The sequence below is a fragment of the Salvelinus namaycush genome, chromosome 11 (assembly GCF_016432855.1).
Source record: "Salvelinus namaycush isolate Seneca chromosome 11, SaNama_1.0, whole genome shotgun sequence".
Classification (NCBI taxonomy): Eukaryota; Metazoa; Chordata; class Actinopteri; order Salmoniformes; family Salmonidae; genus Salvelinus; species Salvelinus namaycush.
Window position 1 is genome coordinate 15,735,903 of NC_052317.1, and position 22,145 is coordinate 15,758,047.

The window sequence follows — 22,145 nt, forward strand, 5'->3', positions numbered from 1 at the left end:
GCCATAAAAAAGCCAGACTACGGTTTGCAACTGCACACGGGGACAAAGATTGTACTTTTTGGAGAAATGTCCTCTGGTCTGATGAAACAAAAATAGAACTGTTTGGCCATAATGACCATCGTTATGTTTGGAGGAAAAAGGGGGAGTCTTGCAAGCAGAAGAACACCATCCCAACCGTGAAGCACAGGGGTGGCAGCATCATGTTGTGGGGGTGCTTTGCTGCAGGAGGGACTGGTGCACTTCACAAAATAGATGGCATCATAGGAGAGAAATTATGTGGATATATTGAAGCAACATCTCAAGACGTCAGTCAGAAAGTTTAAACTTGGTCGCAAATGGGTCTTCCAAATGGACAATGACCACAAACATACTTCCAAAGTTGTGGCAAAATGGCTTAAGGACAACAAAGTCAAGGTATTGGAGTGGCCATCACAAAGCCTGACCTCAGCTCTGTCACGAGGAGTGGGCCAAAATTCACCCAACTTATTGTGGGAAGCTTGTGGAAGGCTACCCGAAACGTTTGATCCAAGTTAAACAATTTAAAGGCAATGCTACCAAATATTAATTGAGTGTATGTAAACTTCTGACCCACTGGGAATGTGATGAAAGAAATAAAAGCTGAAATAAATCATTCTCTGTACTATTATTCTGACATTTCACATTCTTAAAATAAAGTGGTGATCCTAACTGACCTAAAACAGGGAATTTTTTTACTAGGATTAAATGTCAGGAATTGTGAAAAACTGAGTTTAAATGTATTTGGCTAAGGTGTATATAAACTTCAGACTTCAACTGTATGTATAGTGTAATTGTTGTGTATTGATGTGTATACAGGGCTCATCTGTGAAAGAGACCGTCAGCATGACTCTCTTCTTAAATAAAGGTTAAATAAAAGTTGTATAAAAACGCTAACACATGCAGACACGCCCACATCGATTTACAGAGGACTGACATTGCCAAAAGCACACACACAAACCTTAACTAAACGAAATGGTTTATGGATCCAGGAAGCTGACAGGCATGGCACACACACAGAGATGTGAACCGTCAGACTGTCGCTGTCCATTACAATCACCTCAAGCAGAACTGTATTTAACAGTAGAGGAAAACCTCCACACAGACCAGACCTCAAATAGGGACTGACTGGGCTTGTTGACTGTGTAGAGTCCAGTGGCCAAGACACACCCTGGCAAGCATTCCCTCTCCACCCTACTCTGAGATGTTAACACGAGGAGACACATAATGCACACACATAGTGGCTGACACACACATACACACACACAGAGTCACGACTCGCCAATACACACACAAACACACACACACACACACAATCACACACAAGCAAACACACCTGCACACAGAGTCGCCAATACACACACAAACACACACACACACACACACACACACACACACACACACACACACACACACACACACACACACACACACACACACACACAATCACACACAAGCAAACACACCGGCACACAGAGTCGCCAATACACACACACAAATACACACACAGTCGCCAATACACACGCTCTGATTTTGCAATCTCAGCATAAAGACGTAGAAAGGGAGAGAAAGAGAGGGAGAGAGGGAGAGAGGAAGAAAAAGAGGCAGATTGAAGGAGACTGATGGAGAAAGAGAAAAGAGATAGAGAAAGAGACAGAAGGACTGAGCCGGATAGAAGGAGAGAGAGAATCCAGAAAGAGACAGAAAGCAACAGAAAAAGAGAGATACAGTAGGTCTAAATAGAGAGAAAGGGTTTAGAGAGAGGGCCATATGGGGCCGTTTATGACGGGGCTGGTCGTAGGGCCGGGCGGCCCTTCCTCTAGGGGCTCTTAATAGAGAGGGTAATTGAGCTGCTGACATGTGTTCCCCTGCACCCAAAACAAAAGGCAGAAGAGACAAATTAACTAGTTATTTGCACAGGGAAGTAGATCTGGCCCTTTCAGAGAGCAGGACTGGATGGCTGACTCACTGAATAAAACAGTACATCATCTCCATGGAGGCGTGACAGGGAAAAGCTAGGGCTAGACCCAGCAGATGCACACAGGGTATAATGGTTAACTGACAGCTTATGGCCCCAGCTGGAGTTAACAGTGTGGTGAGAAAAGGAGGAGAAAGAGGGGAGGATGGGGAGGAAGAGGGGAGCGGGGCCTGGCTCTCACTTGACTTGCTAAGGAGCCCCCAGGAGTCTGTTGCAGCTGCCTGGGAATGAGGGAGGTAGGGACGAAGGAGGAGGTATGTAGCAGGGATGGAGGGTGAGAGAGCAAGAGAGAGAGAGAGAGAGAGAGAGAGAGAGAGAGCGCGATTGGAGAGCGGGCTGCGGAGATCACACACAAAGAGAGTCAGCGATATGACGTTAAAAAGATGTATCACTCTATAATATAGCTGAAGTGGCAAAAAGCCCCAAACGGCCCTGTGCAGGGCATTATGTGGACCCAGTATGGGGCATCTTATTATTTAGTTCCAGTGGGGTGGAGTGAGGTGACAGTTTCATGGTGGCATTGCCACCCCCAGAGAAGGGACAAAGCAGTGGCACAGCACCCATGCAGGGCCACATGAACAGGCCAGTCTGCCACACGCTCCCCCCAGCACCGACCCACCCCGGCCCAGCCGCCCAAGCCACCCGCTCCCCAGGTGCATAACGGGCCTAGTGGGCCTACTCTCATAGTCTCACACCAAGCAACCACCAGCATCATTCCAATTCACTTTAGCTTTACACATCCATGCAATAATATCAGAAAAACCTACAAGATTCCTATAATATTGGATGTCTATGTAATATGTTCTATAGCCCAGAGAAATAGAACGGGAGTCCATTAGCTGTCATGGTGAACTAAACATTATTCTAACCTTCTCTTCCTGACGAGGAGATAGTTTTAACAGGCAGTGACCCTAAGTCGCCCTCTGACCCTGCCAAACTACACCCCCATGTACTGTCATAAAGGGGAGGGGGCAGGAGAGGAGCAGAGGTGGGCTGCTGACCCCTTTACAGGCCAACATCACCCCTCCACAAAAACTTCATAGGCAGTGAACGGCCAGAGAGTTCAACCACCGTGGCATTCCTAAGTTTCTCTTCTTTTCCATAACACATTCTCTAGGCTGTGACGTGTCTTTCTTTCTGTTTCTCCTTTTGCTGGTTAGTCTGTCTGTCCTGGTTTCTATATTTTAACCTTCTGATATTTTTTCAATTTAATAGGCGTATCTCATAGTGCTTGGATAATGTTTGCGTCTAATCGAGATGCACAAAGACGCGAAAACAAAAGCAGACCTTTTTCTTTTGCTCTTTTCCGTGAGAAAACACGGCTAAAAAGAGCAACGAAATGACTCTACCGTGTCCATTCCATTCTGCGCCGAACTAAACCGCTCTTAAAAAATAATAAAGAAGCAAGGCTAAACCAAGTTAAGTGATTGACAACGCTGTCTGGCTTTACTCAATTAACTATCTCATTGTATCGAAACCTTTTTTGCCAGAACTCCCCTCGCCCCCCCCCGACCTCATTCTCTCCGAACTCCTTTATCCTCCACCATCACGAGTTTTGCTTAGCTAATACTTCCAAGGAAATAGAGCGTTCTCCTTGACCTTCTATTGGCCACTCTTCTCTTCTCTCTTCTTCTCTCTTTCTCTTTCAGCCACTTCAAACTGTCTCTCTGAGCAGTGGGGAGAATGTGACGGGAGTCCATCAGTGACGAGAGGCAGGCCCAGGGCAGGACCCCGCTCCCTCACTTCAAAGTTGGCCTGCATTCATTAATTGTCCTTTGAATTAATATCACAGTCCTCACAATGCGGGTGCCAGCACAGAAAGAGGATTTAATGAAGCATAGAGCCTGTATTCACTTGCAGATAAACCAGTGTGGATTTTCTTGAGAGAGAGTCTTGAGAGTGATACTTTGACATAGGCTGAAGTAAATGTGGTGTGTATAGCCAGGGTGAGAGGAGATAAATAAGGGAGTGAATAGGGAGGGGGATGCTTTTGAATGCACCGCTAACATACACTACATGAGCAAAAGTATGTGAACACCTGCTCGTCGAACATCTCATTCCAAAATCATGGGCATTAATATGGAGTTGGTCCCTCCTTTGCTGCTATAACAGCCTCCACTCTTCTGGGAAGGCTTTCCACTAGATGTTGGAACATTGCTATGGGGACTTGATTCCATTCAGCCACAAGAGCATTAGTGAGGTCGGGCACTGATGTTGGGAGATAAGGCCTGACTCGCTGTCGGTGTTCCAATTCATCCCAAAGATGTTCGGTGGGGTTGAGGTCAGGGTTCTGTGCAGGCCAGTTAAGTTGTTCCACACTGATCTCGACAAACACATTTCTGTATGGACCTCACTTTGTGCACAGGGGCACTGTCATGCTGAAACAGGAAAGGGCCTAGCCCAAACTTTTGCCACAAAGTTGGAAGCACAGAATCGTCTAGAATGTCATTGTATGCTGTAGCATTAAGATTTCCCTTCACTGGAACTAAGTGGCCTAGCCCGAACCATGAAGAACAGCCCCAGACCATTATTCCTCCTCCACCAAACTTTACAGTTGGCACTGTGCATTGGGGCAGGTAGCGTTCTCCTAGAATCCGCCAAATCCAGATTTGTCTGTCGGACTGCCAGATGGTGAAGCATGATTCATCACTCCAAAGAATGCGTTTCCACTGCTCCAGAATCCAATGGCGGCGAGCTTTACAACACTCCAGCCGACGCTTGGCATGGTGATCTTAGGCTTGTGTGGCGCTGCTCTGCCATGGAACCCCATTTCATGAAGCTCCCGACGAACAGTAATTGTGCTCACGTTGCTTCCAGAGGCAGTTTGGAACTCAGTAGTGAGTGTTGCAATCGAGGACAGACGATTTTTACGTGCTATGAGCTTCAGCACTCAGCGGTCCCGTTTTGTGATCTTATGTGGCCTACCACTTCGTGGCTGAGACGTTGTTTCTCCAAGACGTTTCCACTTAACAGCACTTACAGTTGACCGGGGCAGCTGCAGCAGGGCAGAAATTTGACAAACTGACTTGTTGGAAAGGTGGCATCCTATGACAGTGCCACGTTGAGCTCTTCAGTGACTGATTAAAGAAGCAATAAAACTGGCCTTCTTTAGACTTGTTGAGTATCTGGAGCATCAGCATGTGTGGGTTCAATTACAGGCTCAAAATGGCCAGGAACAAATAACTTTCTTCTGAAACTCGTCATTCTATTCTTGTTCTGCGAAATGAAGGTTATTCCTTGCAAGAAATTGCCAAGAAACTGAAGATCTCGTGCAATGCTGTGTACTACTCCCTTCACAGAACAGCGCAAACTGGCTCTAACCAGAACAGAAAGAGGAGTGGGATGCCCTGGTGCACAACTAAGCAAGAGGACAAGTACATTAGAGTGTCTAGTTTGAGAAACAGATGCCTCACAAGTCCTCAACTGGCAGCTTCATGAAATAGTACCCGCAAAACACCAGTCTCAACGTCAACAGTGAAGAGGTGTCTCCGGGACGCTAGCCTTCTAGGCAGAGTTCCTCTGTCCAGTGTCTGTGTTCTTTTGCCCATCTTAATCTTTTATTTTTATTGGCCAGTCTGAGATATTAATTTTTCTTTGCATCTCTGCCTAGAAGGCCAGCATCCCGGAGTCGCCTCTTCACTGTTGACGTTGAGACGGGTGTTTTACGGGTACAACTTAATGAAGCTGCCAGTTGAGGACTTGTGAGGCGTCTGTTTCTCAAACTAGACACTCTAATGTACTTGTCCTCTTGCTCAGTTGTGCACCGGGGCCTCCCACTCTTCTTTCTATTCTTGACTCTGCCCTGAATGAGTTCTGATCACTCCATCCAACATCAATCTCCTAGAAAGAGTTGCTATATTCCAGGTATTGTGAATTTGGATTTCTGGTGTACAATACTGTCACAATACAGTTCCACTGGCCAAGTTAAGATGGGTTTATATAACCCAGGCAGGGTTAATAACCCAGGCAGGGAGACAGCCAGTGTTTATATAAGTAGTAATAACCCAGGCAGGGAGACAGCCAGTGTTTATATAAGTAGTAATAACCCAGGCAGAGAGACAGCCAGTGTTTATATAAGTAGTAATAACCCAGGCAGGGAGACAGCCAGTGTTTATATAAGTAGTAATAACCCAGGCAGGGAGACAGCCAGTGTTTATATAAGTAGTAATAACCCAGGCAGGGAGACAGTCAGTGTGTATATAAGTAGTAATAACCCAGGCAGGGAGACAGCCAGTGTTTATATAAGTAGTAATAACCCAGGCAGGGAGACAGCCAGTGTTTATATAAGTAGTAATAACCCAGGCAGGGAGACAGCCAGTGTTTATATAAGTAGTAATAACCCAGGCAGGGAGACAGCCAGTGTTTATATAAGTAGTAATAACCCAGGCAGGGAGACAGCCAGTGTTTATATAAGTAGTAATAGCCCAGGCAGGGAGACAGCCAGTGTTTATATAAGTAGTAATAACCCAGGCAGGGAGACAGCCAGTGTTTATATAAGTAGTAATAACCCAGGCAGGGAGACAGCCAGTGTTTATATAAGTAGTAATAACCCAGGCAGGGAGACAGCCAGTGTTTATATAAGTAGTAATAACCCAGGCAGGGAGACAGCCAGTGTTTATATAAGTAGTAATAACCCAGGCAGGGAGACAGCCAGTGTTTATATAAGTAGTAATAACCCAGGCAGGGAGACAGCCAGTGTTTATATAAGTAGTAATAACCCAGGCAGGGAGACAGCCAGTGATCGCACACAGAGTCAAGACCCAGCTATTTCTCTTCTCTATCCCAGTGGCTGGATTTCTCTACTGCTTTGCCTGGAGGCAGAGATGGAAAGTAGTCGGTAGAAAACATTCCACTGGTCGCAATGAGGCACTGTTGTTTGTTATGACTGGAGATAGTCTCTCCCTCTCCGTCTCTCAATCCCTCTGCTTCACTAAGTCAGCGTAAAAACGCACGGACCGCTGACAAATATACAACGTTATAGAAAATCAATGTCTATCTTCCCTAAAGGTTTCCGCTGTTGTGTCTGAGGGGGGTATTGGTGTGTTCCTGACATGGTCGGCTATTACTGACTGAGTGAGAGACATGCGTTTATTGAAATTTCTGAATGCCCTGGGAGAAAAGACATTATGGAACATTCTAATTGGTTTATAGGGTTTGTGTATATACACAAATCATAGCGGCCATTGATATGATTCCCTATAGATTTAGCTTCAACCGAATGATTGCAGAGTTTGCATATTACGGTCTATGCATGCCACGTTTAAAAATGGCTCTCACTTTTTTTCTGTTTCTCTGTTCTCTCTCTTTCCCTCTACTCTTTCTCCCCCCCCCTCTCTCTCTCTATCCTCTCTCTCCTCTCTCTCCAAACTCTCTCAGTCCATGCCAAAGTAGTGGGGAGCCAGTTTTCCCACTTTATTTACACAAACAAAGTCCTACTCAGTTTCTTTGACAAAAGCAGCTAAATCTTTCATGTTTTGTCAGCACTTGATTCCTCCTGTCCCCCTGGCTATTTGCCTGCCCCAGGACAATGGAGCCAGGAGAATGGGAGCAGATTTTGTGAATGTGCCTCAATGAAACCAATTATTACATGTTGACTGCGTTCACCATGGCAGATTTGAAAGAACTGGGCTTATTCAATTTGGCACCGCGGGATTCCCTTTCAAGATAAGTTATCCCTTTGACTGTTTGTATTTCTGAGCTTTTCTTTTTTTCTCCCCCCCCCCCCCCCCCCCCCCCCCCCCCCCTCATTGTCATAAATGGAATCTGCAAGAGTAGGCTACTCCTCTTTCATGACTTTGGTTATTTTAATTAGCTAAATGAGGCTAAAGGGGTGTCCGTTGGTGTTATAGTCATATACAGAGGAAGGTGGTGTCATTCATTAGGAGGCAGTTAATGTGCCAGTATTTATTGATTAATTAATATGAAACCATTCATTCAGTTTAGGAGGCCACTTCCATGCCGGTATCCTTTATGGAATTTGCTCATGCAAGATTGACAAGGTTGAGTACTTTCTGCAGACAATTTTTTAACCAAATGAATGTGTTCATACTAATAGAAAGTATTTACTATGTCCCCAATTTCTGTTATTTATTTTTAAACTACTGTTAAATAATTGGTCAATCACCATAATAATCTTAATTATATATAAACAACATTTTGTTTCCCCTGAACTCAACTATTCCTCTTAAACAGGAAATGCAATCGTTTAACATCAGATTCATTTCCTGATTAAAAGCGCGACATTTACCATTTGCTTGGGGGCATCCTTTTCCCAGAATGCTCTAGGTGCCCTGTAATGCCATGCAGATCTAGTAGTAGCTACCTGGTCCCAGTATAGCTACTTTATCCCACTGAACTCAACAGTGGCCTTTTCCCAGACAAATAAATCAAAATAGAGCAGCTTTGATCTCTGCACTTAAGGGTAGCCAACAATGGAGGCCGAGGAGAAAGAGGCAGAGAGGAACAGTCCTCTCTCTCCTGCAACAATAGCCTCTACAAACACCTACTTAATCAATATTTGGCCAGAAGACACCCTCTCCATACCCAAGACAGCCTTTTCACATTCTAATGAAGAGCTTTAAAGGGAAAAGAAAACAACAAGATCAACTACTTCTACAGACACACACAAGAGGATAAGAGAATTACATATGGCCATTGCAGACTGAGGGAAAAGGGAAAGTAGTCATTGGACTGTGTTTGAATTGGAATATAATTTGAGTAAACAACATTTTTAGATATGCCATTATCAACACTTGTGTTTGCTCTGAGCTAATGAGTTAATGTTGTCATTGTGGATAAGATTAAGAGGATTAGTCTGGCAATGTAACAAGGAGTCGAGGTACTGAATTAAAGGGAAAATACGTAGAAGAACTCTTCCCAAAACGCTCAACTATATTTCTTGAATCTAAATAATACATAAAAAGAACAACGTTTAGTCCATTCAGACGTTTGGCATATTTTTAAATAAATAGGCTGTAAATCAAACTGTGATACATCTATAGGTCGTAATAACAATTTAACGTCACTTGTTGTGCACACTTGTTGCAACGTTTTATCATGCCTGGTTGTTCCTAACGTACAATATCTATATCCTAATCATAAGCCTATCTCACAATATCTGCAAGCCTGTATAATCTATCTAAACAAAGCATCACCAGCACGAATAGATAACAGAGAAAATGGAGGGGAATAATATCAGATATCGAAACAACCATAATCAAAAGAGCACTATCACATCTCCATAAATGGGCTATAGATTGTGGTGGACAAAGATACAAGCCTACAAATTTGTTCCAACCCCGCAGGAAAAATCTTAACCAAACTGGGAGAATACATTTTAAAAGGTTAACAAAGTAAATTGCCTATCCTGATCTGTATTCGCGATCCCTCGCCTGGAAAAGGGCAGGAAAGCGGCTATACATATGGCATGAATGCGCGCGCCCCGGGCGAAGAGGACTGGGCGGGCTTTGTCCCTAGATGAAAGTGGGAAGAAATAAAAGGTTTGAGTTTAATCTACTAGAAAGGGTTTACACTGCGATGACTGATGTAAGGAGTAGTCAGGAATAGTAAGCAGACCATGCCTCCTGCGCAACGAGTCTAAACACATGAGTAAAAGTGCGATAAGAAAGGCCTAATCATTTGATGATGCTTGGAAAATGTGTAAAAAGAAAAACATTGTTGAGTTCTTCAGATATGTATTTGCTATAGGTGAAAATAATTTAATCCCCCCCCACAAAAAAATTAAAACAGGCAATGTGTCCCTCCCGAAACCTTGTTATGAACTTGGAATAGGCTTTGTTCACATTTCTTAAATTGTATGTTTAAAAAAGTCAGTTTCTGAAAAAATAGCCTACTTTCCTGAAAAACCAACAGGTCACCAGGCAACAGGTGTTCGGGAAAAATCCAGGACATAGGGAGAGATAGGATGCTGTCTCGTTCTCTCTGAGTCTGAATAGCAAACGCATCTCTTAACGCTGAAAAAGTCTCCAAATGAACATTTTCTCGTTGAAAACGGCCATTTTCTCTCGGCGCGCAGTCTATAAAACCGGCCGGAGTTGCCCATTGGTGTTATCTGAATTATTCATCGCTCATTGCGGGTCCATAATGTCTTCTCCCAGCCTTTTGTCAGCGCATTTTTTCTCCCTTTCTCTACACATTTTGAAAAGCTTTGGCGTCTTTTTGTACACCACTGAGCCGCTTGCTATAGCAGGCCTTTGTGCGCTTGAAACCGAAGTGTGAGTCTCAATAGACTCTCGCGCCTTTGTCCGGCAAGTTCATCCTCAAGTGTCCGATTGTGTGCGGAGGAACCGTTTTTTTTATGGGGGACGGAACAGTTGGGCAAATGTTTGATCAACTTCATATGGAAACGTTTGCCTTTTGCAAAAGTTACGTTTAGTATAAACACAGGCATGTAACTCAAAATTCCATATTCATAAAGTTAGGCTAGAAAACCACCAAAAGAGTTGTTATTTTCAAATGCTTAAATATTCGTTTTTTAAATTCAATATCTATCTCATATCTGCACAGCAATCATTCCGCTTGACAAACCAACCACAAAAAAAGTTACACGCAGTCACGCGTCCAAAAAAATAATTTAGTAAACGATTTAGGTATTTAATTAAATAGTAATGGTCCATGATTATATTTCCATTTATCATATTATATGGGTATTCTAATTCAATTCTGCATTTTTTCTCTGCACATTATGTAGGCCGTACCCATCTGAATTTAGTGTAATATGCAGGTTATCTGCTAATTCAGCATCTTCAAGCGACAACAGCAAATTTTTAATATTCCCCATTTCTCCCAATTTTCAACTGTCTCAAGAGGCCAACGAATTAACCGACGTTTAACAACTTCTAAACAACATCTCAACACATATTGTATCACAACCAAATATAGAAAATTGAGAGGAAAAGAAGCATTCCATACTTCTGAAATAAAAATAATTTTCTAAACCAAAATTGCACCCTTGTCCAACAAGGAAACCGTGACCTACAGTCCTGGGCCTACTCAAAATCGCCAAAGCGTTGCACTGCTTTTGATTAAAACATTACTCACATCTATCCCCGAGGATGCCGTCGATGCTGTGTTTCGCTCGTCTTTCGTTCTCTTCCAATTCCCTCTTCTGGATTTCATCATCGTCCTCCTCATCTTCTCCTCCAACTCCCCCGAATTTACAACGCATGATACGGCTGATTGAACTCACTTTGAAAGTAAATACATAAGGGATAAATTGTTAGTAAAAAATCATGCTTGAATTGATGAAAGTGCCAACATCCAATGCATATTGTCATAGCACCTGTTGATTGGTTTTCACCTCGCAATAATGTTTCACAAAATTCTGTTTATATCTGGCAAAGTTTTTTTAAACTTTCAGAATGTTTAACGGTTGTTGCAATAGCGGTGTCATTATTGCATGCATTTATGACTTTAGTAGACCTATAGGCTATCCTCTCCTGCACTTTTTACCAGGCGTTTGCAAACGTACAATATTATTCTAGGCTTATACGATTTTAGTTAAGTAGCGTACATTTACATTATGGACATTATGCTCTGGTTAAGATAATTACAATATATGTTTGGGTTGTAGATCTTTAAGTTTTAAATTATTTGTTTAAAAAAAATGTAAATACCTGAGGGGATGTTGTTTCTGTCGCAGATCCCGTCTTTGAGTAATTTATCCCTGATTTCCCAGCTGAACATGCCCGGGTTGTCTCTCTTGTATTCCTCGATCTTCTTGTCCACATCTGGGGTTGTTGTCTGCTTCAAGTGGCAAGGATGCAGGAAACATTTCATTAGGCCTATGATTGCTATTGCACTTTTTTTTAAATATATATAAATTAGGCTACACCGTGCCTAACAGGCTATACACTTCTGTTGAGTTTAATATTTTACTTGATCGTTTTCAAAACCCATGTTTTGGTAGTCTGTAATAATATGGTGCTGAAAGTGCGCATAAAATAAGGTCTTATAAATTAAATATGTATTCGGAATAATGAATAGCATATGACAATAAATGATACCATACAAAACTGTTAATTATTATATATCCTTTTAGTTTAACGGCCTGTCATCCCCAATTACATGTATCCTGTTAGTGGCATGTTGAGGTGCAGCCCGTTAAGTTGAGCTTGACAGAGACATTGCTGCTATACAGTCCGGTTCTAGGGCCCTCACCTTGGGTTTGCTGCCTCCGATGGACCCGGGCCTGATGGAGCCTGTCTCCTGGTACCGGCACAAGATTTTGGACACGCATCCATGGGAGACTCGGAGCTGGCGGGAGATGACACAGGGTCGGATGCCGTGGTGGGCCATCTCCACGATCTTGTGGCGGATGTGGTTGGGCAGGGGTCTGCCGTTGATAAACATCCCACCGAGCTGGTTCACCCGGCCCTGGCCTAACGGGGTAGAGACTGGACGGAGGGAACGCATTTCATTCAATAACAACAACAAAAGTAAACCACAGCAGCAAAAAAAAAGCCTAAACAATCAGGCCTATATTTATTTATTTAACGTTTATTTATCCTATCTCAGTGAAAGGGGCTATATTTTTCAAGAGAGACCTGTTGCAAGAAAATATGTTAATAACATACCATTTGATCTCGGTCTTTTGCTAAATGTTTAATTGTTCTTGTTATTACATAGGTTAGACTTAATTGATGGTGCACAATGTAAATCAATATAAAATGTATAACAAGAGCATTGTTGATGTTTTGAGATCAACTGCTACTATGTTAATTCAATTGAACCAGGGATTGCTACAAACTGTTTATGGCTTAGTAGGCTAGTGTAGGCTACTTACAGTTTCCAATAAGCAGCCTACACATTTAGGGAATACATCAACTTTGATTCACTTGTCAAAATGTTAGTTAATGTGTAGGCCTACTGTTAATTGTCTGTTAAAAGGCCACACTAAGACACGTATTTATATATGAACAACAGTTTTGCAGCTGTTCAAAGTTGACACAATATCAACACTTGCTTTCTGATTGAATCATTAACAAACAAACAAAATCTTCCAATACGCAAGAAACATGCACTTGGTTCCATTTGCAATAGCCTACCTTCAAGAGAGTAGCCTCCCCGCGGGTAGTTTTGGTGTGGGTTCGGGCGCATCATCCTCGGTATGCCCCCCGCTAGTGCTGTCATGCCTCCTAAAACTCCGCCAACGATGCCTTGCTCTCGACCAAATCAACACCAACCCGCAAACTTCTGAAATATTCTGGGATCCACAAAAACGTATAGCTTAAAGGCCTACACGTTGGCTTCGATGGAGCAACAGGACAGCCTCCACGGTTTGCTTCGTCAAAATAACAACATGCAAGAAAAAACACAAGTTAAATCCTTGGAGAATGGTGCATTTGTCGATATCCAACGTGGAGTGTGAAAATATTGACAAAGCAATGTTTGCCTCTGTTGAAAGTGAAGGCCGCTTAGTTGGAGTTGTTGTTGACACTTTATCTGAATTGAGAAGATGGGTGGAAGTGAAACATTTTATAAGTTGTTGCTCTCCTTTCTCCTCAGTCCTTCCAGGCCTCTGATTGGCTTAGAAAGGCGAATCCCAGAGGCGCTGAGGGTGTATTTTGATTGGCCGACTGTTTTCTGTAGTGACCTCACGGGTTCAAGGCGTTGTGTCCTGAGTCTTGTGGTGCCCCCGAGCTTTTGCTTTCACAGAATCTGATCCACGATCAGCCCTCCAGTCATCAACGGTAAAGGCTATATGGTCCAACCATGTTGATGGATGAAGATGCGCCTTTTAGTGAAGGCTACGCTACCCCCTGTAAGTCACCAGTCACCAATGTATTACTTCATTATGATGTGACTATTTCATAACAGCATTGCACATACACCATTTTCTGCCTGTGAAAGAACACGCACACGAACATACACACACACTCACACTGTTTGCTATGCACAGTGATTTTACAAACAGGAATTTATTGTAGTATTTAGACAGTAGTGCACTAATTAGAATAGAAGGAGCTATGCGACCCAGCAGGGTGTGACGCCTGGAGTGCAGTAAAGTTGTCTGTAGCGAAAGAAAGTACAATTGTGTGAAGACATTATTTATAACTTCATGAGTGTTAAATGCCCCCCACCCCCCTTCTTTTATCACTCTCTCTCTCTATCGCACACCCGCGCAGACGCACTTCCACATGCACGCACACACACACATACACACACACACAGACATACAGCCACCCCAGCTAACATATATGTTTGTTTGAAAGTTGTGGGAACTTATGTTTTTGATTTCACATTGGTTGTGGGAACGAATCCACATGTTTCCTTACTGGTAAAACTGAACGTTTTTTAAACATTCTGAGAACAGAAGTGAACATGTTGCCTGTTCTGAGAATGTTAATTTTTAGGTTGCAGGGAGGTTCTGAGAACGTTTTACTCTGGTTCCTTGAACGTTTTCCTGGGAGGTTTTATTAACGCTCTGAGAATGGTTTTTGAATAACTTCCTTAAAACTTTCACTGAATGTTTCAATAAGACTTTAAATAACACCGCTAGCTTATTTTGGGTTAACTTTTTTTTGAACTCCAAGCACAGATAGGACACATGGAAATTCATTTCCATAGGCATCAATCATGCAAGAGCATTTATTTTTTATTGTGACACGGAATCAGTGAGATTCAAACCTATGATCTTATGTTCTCTATCCATGGAATTAGTACACTGCACTATCAGGTGTGGCCAATTCGTGGGCGCAACCAACACACCTGAACACACTTAACAAGATAGAGGATAGAGAGAGTTTCATTGATGCTGAGGACTGAATATACATGTTTTTAAATAACATTCGTAGAACGTTCTTGGAAAACGTTTCTTGTGGTGTTTATGGAATGTTTTCTTCAAGTTCTGAGAACGGAATGTTTGTTTTTAAGTAACATTCTTAGAATGTTCTCCGAACATTACTAAAGTTTTCTTGTGGTTTTTTTGGAAAGTTTGCTTAACGTTCCCGAAATAATTTGAGAACATGACTTTAAATAGAACCATGAGAGAACTGGTAGTAAACATTATGCTGAAGTAGCCTACTGAAATTCCCATAGAAGAACGTTGTTTCTAAACTTTCTTGGAACAATTTGAGAACATGACTTTAAATAGAACCACGAGGAAAACTATAGGAAATGGTATGGTGAAGTATTGATATTACCACAGAACAATGTTGTTTCTTAAAGTTCTCTGAACTTTTTGAGAATATTCCCAATGTTAAACCAGTTGGTGAACGTTCCTGGAACATTCCCAACATTTAAATGAAATGTAACCATATTTAAACTTTTAGGAAACGTTCTGTTAAAATCCTTAGGACTCTATTGACACACCTGTGAGTCAATCTAATTAACATGATAAACAAATCCCCTTCAAAATCTGCCAGTTTAAGCTAGAGATATGTTTTTTGTTGTTGCATGGTCTGTGTCCCAATCCACCGCATCTGCCTGTCGGCCTTCAGCATCTGTGGTGGAAAGTGGCACTGCTACAGCATTGTTTGTCAGACCAGGAGACATCCCTAAAATCTGACATTTGTAGCCACCCCCACAAGCCCCACGGGACTCATCTGAAGTCGGTACCGGTTGATGTGTCAACTTCCGTTCGTAGCGTCTGAACCGTTTGGGCTACAAACTAATATGACCCCCACTATGGAAAGGGGGGACTCCATTTTGCTCTACTACCCCACAAGTGTAAAGGGACTCATCTGAAGGTAACCCGGTACCGGTTTAAAATATGAATGGATGTTTGAAGGTAGTTTTGTAGCAACAAAAGAAATTGGTTAAATATGTGTCCAAAAAACGAAATCCCCCTCCCCGGCTTAGACTTTTAGTGGTTAAAGTAATGAAATACCCAAGAAAATAAAATAAAAATTTGTCAAGTTCCTTAATTCCTTAAATGTGCTGAGAATGCCAGCAACTATCTTGCACCGTTCCCAGAAAGTTGTGGGAAGGCAAAATAACCATAGGACGACAACGTTCTCACCAAGCTCTAAGAAACATATGGTTCTCAGAACGTTATGTGTGCTAGCTGGGACTTGTACCCCATTCAGAAGTTTTTGTGGAGGCTCATTGAACAAGTCATGTCAGTCAAAAAGCTTCTCCCATTCACCACTCCAATCAATCAAAGGTATGGAGATCATTCCAAGCCAAGCCATTGAGTTCTAACAAAACAACGATTTTTTTTCCTCCAAATTCCACATTGACACTTACCCTAATATTAGCCTATCCACCGACTGTTTAGGTCACATTTCCAATCAGTGAACTGAACGAAAATACAGTTTTGTATTAGGATACTTATAAGAGAGGTATAGGCTACTTACTTGTGAGGTCGTGGCTGTTTTAGGGCCTGGAATATAGTAACCGATCAACAATTCATAATCACATGGCGAAGTGCATGAAAGGGCAACATGTCAAGGCATATCAGTTGATAGAAACTATTAATATAGGCTATTCTGTGTGCTCTTACAGGCCTATAGGAATTTAGTCAATCCCAACAGATTGAGCCCTACAACATTACTGTGGTTGACATTAACCACAGTTTAATTTTGTTGGCAAAAATACTTCTATGTATAAACGACAGAAAAGTTCGAGAGTGGTTTTCCTTTGGAATATTGGATGGCATCATTGCCATCTTCACGTCTCTGTGTGCGCACCCGGGCGCGCCGCGACCCTTAATAACCGGTGATTATGGAGCGTTTCGGTCCCAGGTGCTCTCTAACCAGATTAGGGCCGTCACCGTGGCGCGAGGAGCCGCCACACCACCGGGCAAACTGGAGGCTCTACAAGGGAGAGCGTCATTAGTTATGATTTTAATTGACATTGCTGGAATAGCTGAATAATAATAAATGCTTCTGATGAGAAGGCCTTATGCCTAAAGCCAATCATAGCCTATTTGCATAATGGTGTCACCTTTTTATTAATGGGAATAATTTAGGCCTACGTCGTTTTTAGCAATGTCCTTGAGTTGTTCAAAAAGAGCAACTTATTGTTTCTTATTCATATTTCTATGTATTTATAAATAAATAGGCTATTATTGTTATTATAATTATAATTAATATTATTATTGTAGTCTTTATTTTACATTTTAGTCATTTAGCAGACGCTCTTATCCAGAGCGACTTACAAGTACATACATTCATACTTTTTTGTACTGGTCCCCCGTGGGAATCGAACCCACAACCCTGGCGTTGCAAGCGCCATGCTCTACCAACTGAGCCACACGGGACGCTCTCCATTGATTATTATTTAATAATAACCATTTATATTATTAACTTTTTTCTCACAATGATAACAATGGAGATAAACTAGTAGTCTTAATAATAATCGTTAACATTCGTATTGAATAACCATTACCTCTACTACGTTAAAATCATTAGGTAAATATTTGGACCATAATAAATCCAGAACGACTTACAAGTACATACATTCATACTTTTTTGTACTGGTCCCCCGTGGGAATCGAACGCACAACCCTGGCGTTGCAAGCGCCATGCTCTACCAACTGAGCCACACGGGACGCTCTCCATCGATTATTATTTAATAATAACCATTTATATTATTAACTTTTTTCTCACAATGATAACAATGGAGATAAACTAGTAGTCTTAATAATAATCGTTAACATTCCTATTGAATAACCATTACCTCTACTACGTTAAAATCATTAGGTAAATATTTGGACCATAATAAAGTTAGTTTTTCACTTATCTTTTAACCATGTGGCTGTCGTGTTTCTCACCTGAAATCTAATACATCTAACAGACGAAGAATTATGGTAAGCCAAACGACATCTTAGAGATGGAAATGTGGTATCCCACAGTTAATGAAGGCCTGCATTGACATTCAGCTTTTTGGGAACCGAAAAGACTCTTCCAAATGTTTTCTTTCTACAGGAACGCACAGACAATGGAACGCAGGAGGGAAATATGGTTTGGACACGGGAGTCCTTTCACGTGCAAAAGGAGGAATTGCTCTCTTTCTCTCAGTTCCAACACAGAAGTCTACATGCGGAACTTCTTCCATGGTCGCCTAATGGTCGACTAATTCAACATTAGGACCATGCATGACCCACGGTTCAACCACACGTTGGTGTAACACATGCGTGCAAATGGTCGATTATTGACACAGAGACACGAGAGTTCATTTGACTGTAGCCTTGTTGAACTGTGACAATTAGCCATGTTTGATGGTCAGAGACATATGCTGCTCAGGCATAGGGCCTATTCCAAATAGGTCAATGGAGAGCGTTAGGCTATTTGTGATCATGAGGATTGTTAGAACATTTGTTGGTAGGCTACAATGTACTAATATGGTAGAAGTTATATAGAATTGTCACAATATCTGATAATACGATTATTGATATTTTGGCATAGGCCTTCAATTAGAAGTTGTAAAAAGTAACCTTCTAATATTGCATTACCAAAACAATTTGGACTGTTAATTAAGTAGGATGATACAATGATAATGATATACCTAATAATAGGCCTAATAATACTAATAATATGCCTAATAATAAAGAATAAGCATACATTGTAAATCAAAACAAATGTTAAAGAAAATAACAACCTATCTAGAATTATAATCGTAAACATCCAGCGAGATAACTAAAACTGTATCTCTGCAGTTTTAAGAAATGGTGTGGCTACTTTTTACAGCGACAACCCCAGCATGCAGCCTGATAATGTTTTTCTTCACAGTGTTTGAGGTGGGATACATTCCCCTTTCCTCCTACAAAAATACGTCCACGGGACATAAATGACTTACTGAAACTCTATATCGTCATAAAAGAGGGAATGGGGCAAAAACAAAGTTATGATACGAATTTTGATTATCATGAAAGGGATACTGGATATCCGTGTCAAATCAATTAGTGAAGGGGAAAATCCAAGTCAGAAACTCGCTCGATCAGTGAGCAAAATGCATCGAAAAATAAAGACCAAAATGCCTGTGTAGAAAAGAAAACGCAGTCGCGTTCAGTGGGCTCAGAACCAAAATAACCTTAGGATGTATCAGAGAGCAAAATAAGGACGAGCAGGCCTTATCTCTGTCACTCATAGGCCGGGAGTAAAGAAGATCATTAGAATAAGGGATTTGGTCTGGTTCTGATTTTAAAATTCTGTAATTCTCGATAGGTCCACATCTCATGGTATTTTGCTTAATTTCTTTCTTGACGAGTTGTTCTTTTAATTATGAATGCTGACTCGTTTGTGGACATCTTGGCCAATTGTAGCCTAATATAAATATTATATTGTTCAAAGGTCTAGTGCAATTTGACCCTTTTATAGCAACATTAAATCAGTATAAATCAGAAAGATGTCACTATTGGAGGTTTGGAGTTTTTCTTTTTGATGACCCTCTCTAAGTCAGTATTTACAATGTGGGAACCTTATCATTCCCACATTACGATGACAGATGACAACTGAATGCCCTGCGTTTACAGTGGGCACTTGTTGCTGTGATTGCTTTACAAACTGTTTTCAGGTCATTAAAATAACTAGGGAATGGTTGTAAAGCCATTTCCCATTTACTTTGAGTGTAAAACCGATTAATTAGTCCACAGAGACATGTTAGCCACTGTGACAGGGGACGTAATTCCCACAGGAAATAATAACATTATCTTATCTACACCAACTCGCACCTATTTTTGTGTATACTGTCCTCGAGATATGAGAATATATTAAAACGATAGCATATAGACCTACCAGCATAGTCCAGTCAGAACGTTAGCTATATATGCAGACGTGGGATCTTTGCAAAAAGATTGCAAACAAAGAATAGTTTCTAAGGATTAAATAGTATTATGGTTACACTGTATTTGAACCATTTGGTCATTTGTCAATTAGTTGCCCATATAGCCTGTAAGCTTATTCAACAATGGCTAATTTATCTCTGGTGTTTGAAATGGTCAATTACATGCAATCTGAGGCCCTACAACCGAAGCTCAAACGGGGATATTTTGCATCAGTGAGCCTACAGTGCCTTCAGAAAGTATTCATACCCCTTGACTTATTCCACATTTTGTTGTGTTTAATTCAAAATGGATTAAATGTATGCTTTTCTCACCTGTCTACACATAATACCACATAATGACAAAGTGAAAACATGTTTTTAGACGTTTTAACACATTTTATAAAATACATAAATATCTATTCACACCCCTAATTCAATACATGTTAGAATCACCTTAGGCAGCGAGTCTTTCTGGGTGTCTCTAAGCACTTTGCACACCTGGATTGTACAATATTTGCACACATTCTTTTTTAAATTCTTCAAGCTCTGTCAAGTTGGTTGTTGATCATTGCTAGACAGCCATTTTCATGTCTTGCCATATATTTTAAAGACAATTTAAGCCCAAACTTTAACTAGGCCACTCAGGAACATTCAATGTCATCTTGGTAAGCAACTCCAGTGTAGATTTGGCCTTGTGCTTTATGTTATTGTGGTGCTGAAAGGGGAAATAATCTCCCAGTGTCTAGTGGAAAGCAGACTGAACCAGGTTTTCCTTTGGGATTTTGTCTGTGCTTAGCTCCATTCCATTCATTTTTTATCCTGAAAAACTCCCCAGTTCTTAACGATTACAAGCATACCCATAACATGATACAGCCACTACTATGCTTGAATATTTGGAGAGGCATTTGTTAACCCAGAGCCCTCAGGCCATGCAGCAGGATGACTATGGATGATGACTGGGGACAGTGGTGAGTTTGTAGTTTATTGTCCCTATGGTGAACTCATATGGCTACCTACATCCCCCATTCATAGCCCTCCATCCCTACCCCCAGGCTACTGTGTGAGCCCCTTGGTCCTCCTCCTGTACCCTAAACTAAACCATAAGCCCTCAGGTGACCTTTAGCCCAGTAGGAGCCTGGATCATTCTCTCTCTGATGTTGGCACCTTGATGTCAACTGTCATTGTTAACTGGTTAACTTTGGATTAGTGACACTACTGTAATACTGAATCACATTCTGTAGAACAATCACGTGATGTATGTCAATTTCAGCAAATGGGTTAGTGTGTGTGTGTGTGTGTGTGTGTGTGTGTGTGTGTGTGTGTGTGTGTGTGTGTGTGTGTGTGTGTGTGTGTGTGTGTGTGTGTGTGTGTGTGTGTGTGTGTGTGTGTGTGTGTGTGTGTGTGTGTGTGTGTGTGTGTGTGTGTGTGTGTGTGTGTGTGTGTAAGGTTAGCTCTAGCCTTTTGGGGACCCTAAGTGAGATTTGGTTGGGGGGGCCCACCAAGCTGGTAAAAATTACTGTGGCCCCTCTCTTGATTGCGGAAGGAAAAATCAAAGTTTTGCAATTTTATAACAAATTTTATGCAATTCTACTCATGTTGTCATGGGACAAAGATACATTTTTGTAGTTTTAAAGCTAATTCCATGCAATTATATTGCAACCTCATTATTTAGGGCTCCTGAGTGGCGCAGTGGTCTAAGGCACGGCATCTCAGTACAAAGAGGTGTCACAACAGTTCCTGTTTCAAATCCAGGCTGTATGACATCCGGCTGTGATTGGGAGGCGCACAATTGGCCCAGCATCGTCTGTGTTTGGCCGGGTTAGGCCGTCATTATAAATAAGAATTTGTTTTTAACTGACTAGTTAAATAAAGATTTAAAAAATACAAATATCAATTTTGCCATGGGGTGGAGAGATTTTTTGGCAGTTTTAAAGCAAATTTCTTGAAATTCTACACATTTTGCCATGACTTATGCCCTGTTAATGATATCTGAGTGAGAGTGACTAACAGAATCAATGGGGCCCCCCTGGAGGTCAGGGCCCCTGGGCACGTGCCCTGCGTGTCCGGTCAGTATTCGGCCAATGTTACTACAAGTTTAGATAATGGGCTAGACTAAATTACCAATCTAAAAATTGTTAGCTGGGTGACTGTCAGTGACTGACAAAACAATAGAAAAACTGCTGAAACACAACCAACATCTACTATTCTCACTCTCAACAGTAAGTTGAGCCTCCGACTGAGTTCCTTTGGGTCTGGGGCCACCGGTCACTAAGCAACCACTGACGTCACTTATTCCTGGAGCCGGCCCTGTGTGTGCCTGTGTTTTCTTCTTTTGTGGGGGCACATGTGTGTACAAAAAATACTTATGTGTTGTAGTGCAAATGGAAATGTTCCACCATTTAACCAGTTCTGCCTCTCATTGACC

The 22,145-nt window shown here is 41.7% G+C and overlaps 1 protein-coding gene across 2 annotated transcripts in view; it reads right to left on the minus strand.

Annotated features, from left to right (window-relative positions):
- Positions 1-13,144, minus strand: part of LOC120055530 (paired box protein Pax-3-like) — a 33,521-nt gene extending 20,377 nt beyond the window's left edge. For both annotated transcript variants that reach the window (XM_039003392.1, XM_039003391.1), the window contains exons 1-4: positions 13,060-13,144; positions 12,173-12,408; positions 11,629-11,758; positions 11,054-11,200 (exon numbers count right to left, since the gene is read on the minus strand). In XM_039003392.1, the coding sequence (XP_038859320.1) occupies positions 11,054-11,200; positions 11,629-11,758; positions 12,173-12,408; positions 13,060-13,144 (598 nt within the window). The remainder of the gene's footprint in view (positions 1-11,053; positions 11,201-11,628; positions 11,759-12,172; positions 12,409-13,059) is intronic.
- Positions 13,145-22,145: the final 9,001 nt, after the last annotated feature.